The 9,631-nt window shown below is 59.1% G+C and overlaps 1 protein-coding gene across 1 annotated transcript; it reads left to right on the top strand.

Moving 5' to 3' along the window:
• Positions 1-5,910: 5,910 nt before the first annotated feature.
• On the top strand, positions 5,911-8,397 carry HOXC9 (homeobox C9; the record flags this gene model as incomplete). Its single annotated transcript, XM_080705812.1, has 2 exons — positions 5,911-6,448; positions 8,153-8,397. The coding sequence occupies 2 exons, from the start codon at positions 5,911-5,913 to the stop codon at positions 8,395-8,397; spliced, it is 783 nt and encodes a 260-aa protein (XP_080561938.1).
• Between the last annotated feature and the right edge of the window lie 1,234 nt (positions 8,398-9,631).

Below are 9,631 nucleotides of genomic sequence, written 5' to 3'. Positions count from 1 at the left end.
GCCTCGCCGGGCTGGCCGGCCTGCGGACGCGGCCCTTCCCGGGAACAGGTGAAGGGGGCGGCGGCTCCCCGGGGCTGGGGGCTGCTCCGGGTGGGCCCCCCGGCGCCGCGCTTTGTGTGGGTCCCCCGCGGAGGACGAGGCCGGCGCTCCCGGCGGGGCGGAGGCCCCAGTGCGGCGGGCGAGCGGCGGGGCTGGAAGGCGCGGAGCCCCAGGAGGTGGACGTGTGTGGACTGTGGCCGCGGGCGGAGCGGAGCGGCTGCAGGGCTGCGGTCCGCGGCGAGGCGGGCGACCGGATGTGGGGTCTGCAGGCGGACCTCGAGGTCTGGGCGGGTTTGCGCGGCGGCGGCGGCGGCGGCGGCGGGGCGAGCGGCGGGCGGTGCGGGGCGCGGCGGCGGGGGCGGCCCGCGTGTGCAGCGCGCCGCACGGAGGCCACCGCCGGCCCGGGCACACAAAACAAACGCAGTCAAGGGTCTTTTGCTTTTTGTCTTTTCCATAGAAGAGGTCCTTCCTTTGCTCTTTCGGAGATACCTGGACTGGGTCCAGAGCAGGTTGCCCGCGGGAGGGCCCCGCGAGCGGCGGCGCGAGGGAGGGCGAGAGGGAGGGAGGGCGAGAAGGAGGGAGGGAGGAAGGAGGGCGGGCGGCGGCGGCGGCGGCGGCCGGGCTTCCCTCCCCCGGCGGGAGGCGGCGGCCGGGCAGGAGCCGAGGAGCAGGTAACGCAGGCGCTTCCCGAGGCGGGACTGGACCGCACCCGAGGGACCGAGTCTTCGGGGTCCCTGCCCGAGGCCCTGGCGGGAGAGAAGGTAGGGAGATCGGCGCCCGCCGGGCCTGGCAGAGCGGCCTCGGGATGTTGAACCTGTGTGTGACTTCGGGCTCACACTCACGTTGTGAGTCTGTCCGCCTCGGGAGGTGCGGTTTGTCTGCCTGCCTGCCTGGTCTGTCTGTCTGCCTGTCTGAGACGTCCCGAACCCCGGGCTCTCCTTCCTGGGCCCGGGGAAATCGTCGTCGGGATGTGCACTTTCATTCATTGGGTTCTCTGCAACTCAGCGGGGCGGGTGCGGCGCCCCCAACTTGGAAGGGAGCTTCCCTCTGGTTTTCTGGATGCGGAGTGCCCTGGCTCCCTCCGCCTGGCCTGAGTTTCCGGCTCCAGGTTTGTGAGTCGCCCTGAGGTTTGAGGCCAGACAGCTTCCAGTCGGGCAGGGAGGGCGGGGGAGAGGCGCGCGGCTCGGGCCCCTTAATTGTACTTCGGGCCGTATTGTCTCTCCCCTCGCCACCTCCGCTTCCTCAGTCTGGGCTCCAAAGTCACTGCAAATTTCCTTGCGACACATACATCACACAAAAGATCAGGTAACACCCGCTCTGGACCCTGGGCTCTGGGCAGAGAGCCGCCCTAGCCCTGGGGCGGCTCCCCTTCCAGCCACTCCCCAGGCTGGAAAGCCGCGGCGTGTTGGGGGAGCCGGAAATAGCCCCGTTTGCAGCGAGCGGCGGGGCGGGGGCGCGGGCAGGAAGGCAGGCCCGGCAGGCCGTGGCGTTGAGAGGGCCACGTTCACAGGCCCTGGGGGCTCCACTCCCGCTGGGCTGGGGGGCCTAATTCCTGGCGTGCAGGGACCCGGGATACCCACCTGGGGTGGGGGCAGGACGCGGGTCTCCTCGCGGCAGTCCAGGAGGACTCAGTTTCTGCCTCCAGTGCAGGCCTTAGCTAGGAGGAGTTGTGTGTGGGTGTGTTTTCCCAACAAAGAGGGATCGGGAGAGAAGGGGGGAAAGTGGAAGGGAACCGGGGAGGGGGCGGGGAGGGGGAGAGGGCAGCAAAGAGGTGAAATGAGCCCATTTCAGGGGAAGAAGGAAAATGAAAGCAAATGGAGCTCGGCCTCCGTCTGGGGTGTGTGTGCAGGAGCTGAGAACCGGCTCCTGCCCTGGGAACTGGTGGCCCATTGGAGGCACAGGGAAAAGCCCGATTTAAATTTAATACGAACTTGACGGTGTGGATTGAACCGGAGGGAATTTAAACCACTTAACGGGAGACACCGGCAGGGGGAGGAGATGACTCTAACCTGTCTGTCTTTCTGTCCTTCCCACGGTGCTATCCTGAAGGCTTCTCAGCTGCCCAGGTTTGAGGTGATGGAGTAGGGGCGCCCCTCCCCCTTAGGGGCTCTCCGGTGCTCAGCAAATCCTTTGGGGGTGGGAGGGGAAGCCAAGACTAGAGTAAGTACAGAGCTGCCAGCTAAAGCTGGGGTTCCCCCTCCCAACAGGAATCCCAGGCTCCTCCGGGTCCCTCTGGTTGCCCCAGGAGTGTTGAGGGAAGTTGGAGGGAGTGGTGTGGGTGAGAGGAAGTCATGGAATATGGTGGAAGGTTCAACAGGAGGGACTGAACCCCCAGGAAGATGAGACTCCCCCCCTTCTTGGCGCCCCCATGTCCTTGTGGCCCCCACACCTATGTGCCTGGATTTAGGGGAAGCCTAAAAGCCCAGTTCAGAGCCCTGACCTGCCATTCTGTCTCCCACTGTGGAGAACAGGGGCTAAAGCCACAATGCAGTGTGGGACCTGCACGACCCAGGCCTAGTGGGCTCAAGACTCCCAGCCTCTCCAAGGCCCCCTCCTCAAGGCTCCTCTCTTCACAAGGCACAGGGAAAATGGGGCATTGGCCAGGAGGGGGCCATGGGCGAGGCCTGCTTCCTGATCCACAGCTGTGCCAGTGACTTAGTGGGCTGGGTCCTGGAGTTCCTGCTTCCAAAAGGAAGAGAAGGCAATAATGTCCCTTGGTTTCTGGGGGATTTGACAGCAGCAGCAGAGATCCCTGGACGGTGATCCTGATGCCTGGCTGCCTCTGCCTCTGCTGGGTAGGCAGGAAGAGTGAGCAGGCAGCTCCAGAGCTGAAAAGAAGGCGGCGTTCAAAGGGGGTAGCAGAGAAGGGGGAGGCTCTTTGCAGCTACAATGTCTATTTGAGGGGCTCTCCCAAAGAGCAGAGATCCATGGACCAGACCCTTAAGGGCTCTTTTCCCTAGGAAAGCTGAGGTTTGGAAGACAGGCCCTGTCGCCTGCCTGGAAGACTCAAAGGAGGAGCAGGCGTGAAATCTCCTTCCCCTTCTGTTTCTTTGCTCCTTGACTAGAGCCTGGCTCAGCCCCTTGCCATCCGGGACGGCTGCCTGGGCAAGCACAGGGTTCTCTATCCAAGAGGCCTTAGTGTACCCACCGGAGCTGGTGCCCCAGGAGGGGCAGGAGAGGAGGCCTCTTCCTCCTTTGTGTCCGGACAGAAGTGGCCGCTGCGCCGGAGCCCGTCCCGCTGCACAATGCCACGGCTGCTCCGCCAGCTCTCGCACTGCCCCGGGCTGCTGTGTTGTCTCGTACCGTACCGCTGTCCTTCCTCTGGCTCGGCTCCTGCAAGCCCTTCTCTCTCTCTCTCTCTCTCTCTCTCTCTCTCTCTCTCTCTCTCTCTCTCTCTCTTGCCTTGTCTTCCTTCTTTTCTTTAATTCTCCCCTGTCTTCTTTTTACCCTAATCCTCTGTTTCCTTCACTCCTTCCTTGGGCCTGGCGCCGGGTTTCTTTCAGTTGGTCTGTCTTAGGCTGTCTGGGGCTTAGTCTCCCTCAGGCTCTGTCCCCTGATGTCCTCTTGGTCGTAGTCTGGCCCCGGGCCCGCTGAAGGCTAAATGTCTCTGCTCGACACTGCCAGCAGCCGCCCAAGAGCCAGGCCGGGTCCCCAGCCACCCAGGGCTGGGGGAGGTGCTGAGTGTGCTGGGGATTTGGAGAAAGCCTCGCAGGAGGGCTGGAACCTCCCTTCTTTTCCTTGAACTAGTGAGGGAGATATTTTGATTGACAGCTAACTCTACTCCATCAAGGCCAAAGAGATTCTGTTTCTTGTTGTAATTTGGATTTCCCAGTCAGGCCAGCTAGAGGGGGAGACAGTAGGAGCTGAGCGAGACCAAGCTAAGCCCCCCAGGGTTGTCTCATCCCCAGCCAGGATTTTCCCTCATCCCCCCCAGTGTGTGGAAATACCAGCCCCGATGGACCGAAAAGGAACAAACCGGGGAGGAGGAGGAGCAGGGTTGGGGAGGGGGCCTACCGAGCTAGAGTCCTTTCATCCAGCTCTAGCTGTACTCTCCCTCCCAACTTATCTCCCCCACCAAACACATACTGCACTCTCTCCAGCCCCTTTCTACCCCCAAAGAGAGAGATGGGCAGAGATGCCAAAGAAAACTGACCTCCACCCCTGGGCTTTGGTCCCCTTCTGGGGACAGGAGAGGAGAAGGGCAGGCAAGGCTGGGTCTGAGAAGGCTCCTTCTCTTCTGCCTTCAGAGCCAGCATCTCAGCCTCAGCTTCTGCCTACTTCCCAGCGCAGACTGGGGCTCTTCCCTCTGACCCTGAAATTGCCCCCTCCTTCAGACTCACTCTGCCCTGCCTAGGTGCACTACTCTCTGGGGACCTCACCTGTCCCTCTTCTCTCCCAGTTGACCTCTCTGCCCCCCTCTCCTGCACCCACACTGAGGATTTGCCACTTGCCTAAGCACCCCCTTTACCAACCCACCATGGGACAGTCTGCTGGAAAGCCTAGGGCTGTGCAAAGGAACCCCAAATTTGAGGAGGGTAGCAGCCAACTTATGGGGGGAGGAATCCAAGTTGTCTGATATCCCCCTACAATCACACGGCCCCCTCCAGAATTCCTGCATCCGACCCCAAAGAAATTGCTTTCTCACATCCCTCCGTTGCTTTTTCCCGTTCCAAAAACAGCCTACAATTTTATTTAATGAAAGACACATTTATGAACAATCAAATGATCCTCATAAAAATTTTATTGAAGGACGTAAAAACAAGCTACTTGCCCACGACCGAGGTCGCTCTTTCGCCTTGCCTGCTCTCACCCTGGCTCTCTGAAGACAGAACCGGGGAGTGACTCCTTTTGGGGGGTAGGGTGTCGCAGAGATGGAATTGGAGGCAAAGAAGGGCGAACAGGCAGACGGGATGGGGACGCCCCACTTGAGTTGTGTAGATCTCTCCTCCACTTCTTCAAGCTGGCAAAGAAACATAAATAGATACAGACAATAAATTTAAAATCAAAGCACTTGTATATCTGTGCCGAAGCGAAGACTTCTGAGACTGATGATAAAGGTGTCTGAGGTCCCGAAGTTCTACCCCGCCCACCCCAGCTTCCCCTAGCCCAGGTTTGGGGGGCTGCGTTGGCCAGTGGCAGAAGGATGCTCCCCTTCCCCTCCTTCATTCCCTCCACCCCAGCGTCTCCAGTCTCCACCCTCCCTCCCTCCCTCGCTGCTGCTGCTGCTGCTCCTGAAGGAAATACATACATACACACTATTTAAAAACGCATTTTTAAAAGCCACGTTCCGAACTGACAATCGCTGATCTCCGCTCGCTCTGAGACTGCGGGAGCTACGGGGCCGACAGAGACGGATTACGTCAAGAAATAGTTCCTCCACCTACCTCGGCCGGGCCTCCCCGCCCCTGCGGGGCTCCCGCGCCCAGCTCAGCCCCGGGGGTCCGGGACCCTGGCTCCAGGGACTGGCATTTCACCCCATTAAGAGATCCTCATGGTAGGAGGGAGCCATCTGCTTATGGGTGGATATGGGCAAGGGGGGTTCCCTGGTGCGATAGGAGCCGTCCTGAGGGGGTGGTCGGCGCCTTGGGTCCAGAGCCGCGGACCCCCAGGAAAATACAGGTCGCGGGGATCAGCAAAGAGAAGGGGGTGGAAGAGGGGGTAAAAAAAAAAAAAAAAAAGCAAGGAAAAAAGCCCCTGCGCATTGATCCGCGCCGTATTTTTGGGTAAATACGATCACGTGGGGGCTGGGGAGCCAATGAGCTTCCGGGGAAAGGCTGGAAAAATAATTACCTGCCTTGATTGTTCTGTGAGCAGATAAAAAGTACATATACAGTTCATACAATAATCTTATGTATGTAAAACCCCGTTACGATGTCGGCGACGGGGCCCATCAGTAACTATTACGTGGACTCGCTCATCTCCCACGACAATGAAGACCTCCTAGCGTCCAGGTTTCCGGCCACCGGGGCTCACCCCGCGGCCGCCAGACCCAGCGGGCTGGTGCCGGACTGTAGCGATTTTCCGTCCTGTAGCTTCGCGCCCAAGCCGGCCGTGTTCAGCACGTCGTGGGCGCCCGTGCCCTCGCAGTCGTCCGTGGTGTACCACCCGTACGGCCCCCAGCCCCACCTCGGCGCCGACACGCGCTACATGCGGACTTGGCTCGAGCCGCTGTCCGGCGCCGTCTCCTTCCCCAGCTTCCCGGCCGGGGGCCGTCACTACGCCCTCAAGCCGGACGCCTACCCCGGCCGCCGCGCCGACTGCGGCCCGGGCGACGGCCGCAGCTACCCGGACTACATGTACGGCTCGCCCGGGGAGCTGCGCGACCGCGCCCCGCAGACCCTGCCCTCGCCCGAGGCGGACGCGCTCGCCGGCAGCAAGCACAAAGAGGAGAAGGCCGACCTGGACCCCAGTAAGTTGGGAGCAATTTTCCTTTACAACCAGCGCGGGAGGGGGGAGCCGGATTACAACCCCTCGGAGCGGCGCGGGGAGCGCGGGAGAGGGGCGAGGGCGAGGGGGCGAGGACTCAATAAAAGCGAATTACCTTGGGGAGCTTTCAGGGCAGGAAGGTCTGCGAAGGGGGCCCAGGGAGCCAGGTTGGAAGCGGGCCGAAGGGGGCTCCTCGCTCAGGGACTGACTTTGATGAGAGACCCTTGGCCCCCTCCTCGCTCTGGCTTTTTGGCTCAACACCACTTTCGAAGAAACGCAGACAGGGCCAGGGGCTGGGGCTGGGGCTGGGGCTGGGGCTGGGGCAGGGACGAGGTTCATTTTATGGTTTGTGATGGGACAGGGGAGAGATGAGGAGGACACTGCGAGCAGAGAGGAAATATCCCCGAGGAGAAAACCACCTTTGCCTCCCAGTCAGCATGGGGGTCCTCACAGCAGTGTGGGTTCATAAAGCACAAGCTCCATTGACCTCCTCCCCCATGGAGCACTGTGTGAGGAGTCTGGGGGAATTTCACAGCCTGGGAACTTGGAGAGATCAGGACTTCCAGAAAGAAGTGGAGAGAGGAGTGGGATCCGGTCTCCTTAAACTTGAGAGCCCTCTTTTGAGGGTCCACAGGAGAAAGGATTGAGGATGGGGGTCAGGGTTGTAGAGTGGGGAAACATCTCCCCAGATTAGGGAATTCTACACACACACACACACACACACACACACACCTCTGGGAGACAGGAGCCTCCTTCTGAGTACTGCAAAGGGGGTCTGGCTGGGTAGGTGGGGGGCAGGTGGGACTGTAGAACCAGAGACTGGAGAAAGAAGGAGAGAGCAGGGGACTAGATGCAGCCCCCTGGGTGTGAGGAAGTGTCTGGGGGAGACCCAGGAGGGGGGGCTGCAGGAAATCTTTTCCTCCAGCCCCATAAGGGGCTAGGGCCTAATTACACCCCTCTGAAGGCTTCCTTCTCTGCTCTCAGCTACTCCCATAAACCTGAAATTGGAGGGTTGGCTCCTGCAGAGCCTGTCCTGGGCTGGCAGGAGAAGGGCACTGGAGGCCAACAGGGAAGCTAAGGTATAGGAAGCCCGTCCCCAAGGCCAGCAGCTCTCTGAAGAGCCGAGAGACACTTCCCCCTATCTCAGCATCACCCTGAGAATTCGCCTCAGCAGGGTTGAGCTCTGAGCGAGCCAGGCACTGGGGAGTGGTGGGGAGTTTAGGACTCTCAGGGTCAGGAAGCAGAACTGCTGAAATTTCAGGACTTGGTCGTGGGCTGGGAGGATGGGAGGGGGCAGAGGAGGAGGGAGGTGGGGAGGAGAGAGACCTTGCTATAAAAATAAAAAACAAGAGAGAGAAGCGTTTATGGGCCTATGAAACGGTTGGGAATTTGGACTTTTTATGAGGATATTCTCGAATTACTACTCTTGAAGCTGAGGACCAGACTGTAGAGGCTTTGATAGCCTCAGATTTCCTACAGTTTTAGGTGCTGGAAATTGAAGAGGGAGGGGAGACAGGAGGGGGCAGAATGCAAAAGCAGAAAAGAGGAAAATTCCTAAAGCAAAACGTGTCCAAATTCAGGTTCAATTATTGGGGTTGGGGAGCCTGGCTGAGCCTGGGGGTGGGGTGGCTGAGGTCCTGGGCTGGAATGGGGCTCCACTGACCCCTGCCTGTGTTTGGCCCTCCAGGCAACCCCGTGGCCAACTGGATCCACGCCCGCTCCACGAGGAAGAAGCGCTGCCCCTACACCAAGTACCAGACGCTGGAACTGGAGAAGGAGTTTCTCTTCAATATGTATTTAACCAGGGACCGTCGGTATGAGGTGGCCCGGGTTCTCAATCTCACCGAGCGGCAGGTCAAAATCTGGTTTCAGAACCGGAGGATGAAGATGAAAAAGATGAATAAAGAGAAAACCGACAAGGAGCAATCCTAAAGCCTGCCAGCCTGCTGCCTCGGCACAGTCACGGGAGAAACAAAACCCCACAAAAATACCCCAACCCAGGCGGGAAGAAGCACGGAAAAGAAGGAACAAGATAGAGAAAAGCCAGTCCGCTTAAAAAGAAAAGAAAAAAAAAAAGAAGGGGAAAAGGAAAACTCTTGCGATTTGGGAGGGTTAAGTGTTGAGAAATTGGTGTTTTAGAGTTAGTTCTACCCAGCGAGGAGGAGGCAGGAGAGAAACCGAATTCTCTTCCCCCAGCGCAACCGAAATAAATGACACACACACAAATGTGATTTTTTTTCTCCTTTCTTCAGAGAAGCCAGTACTTGAATCGCTATATTTCTAAATTTTTTTTCTTGTATTGTATCTGTCCGGGCTATCCCTTCCCGGGCCTCAGGCGCTCTGCGTGCAGATTTTGTACACACACACACACACACACACACACACACACACACGCACGCACACGAGTCTCACAGGAGCTGAGGGGCGAGGGCCAGGACCGAGCCACAGGCTGGGTCGGCAGCACAGGCCAGCGCCTCAGGCGTGTACATAGCAAAGCAGTGTCCCTCTCACTCCCAGCGTCCGTCCCCAGCGTCTGTCCTGTAATGTGCTTCTGTTTGTTATGGTAGAACAGCTCTGTGTTAATATATCGAAGTCGCTTAAAAAACCAGAAACCCAACTGCATCCAGTTCTCGTTATTCCTCCTCCCTGTGGCTTCCAAACTGCAGTCCTGGGGGAGGCAAGTGCTCAGATCCTCCAGGGGAGGCTGGAGCCAGAGAAGGGGCTCCCTCTGCCTAGCAGGGCAGAGGCCTGCCACTTGGCTCCAGGCAGGGCAGGGTGGGGGTGGGGGCTCCAGGGAGGGGTGGAGGCTGTTGACTGAGGCCTAGTTTGTGCCTGCCGGCTGGCTGCCTACAAGTTTCCTGGTGGTTAGATGGAGTGTGTGGGGGCAGCATGAATGGCTTTCCTTGGCTGTAATTAATTGTAAGAATTTATGAGTACATGAGATCGGAGAAAAGAGATAGGTGAAGATGAAAGTTGGGTGCTGGGTGAGGGCCCGGGCTGGATTCTTGCCCAGCTGCACTGGTGCTTTGGTTTGTTCAGGGATGGCTGGGAAAGAAGGCTGGCTGGCCGAGATGTTGGGCTAGAGGAAGACCAGGCAGGCCCTTCGGGAGCAGGACAGGCACTGGGGACTCTGTTGAGAAAGAAAGAAGAAAAACAGAGGGAGGGA

The sequence above is a fragment of the Muscardinus avellanarius genome (assembly GCF_963383645.1).
Source record: "Muscardinus avellanarius genome assembly, chromosome: 11".
Taxonomy (NCBI): Eukaryota; Metazoa; Chordata; class Mammalia; order Rodentia; family Gliridae; genus Muscardinus; species Muscardinus avellanarius.
Note: the sequence above shows the minus strand (reverse complement) of the source record. Positions and strands in the feature narration are given on the sequence as shown.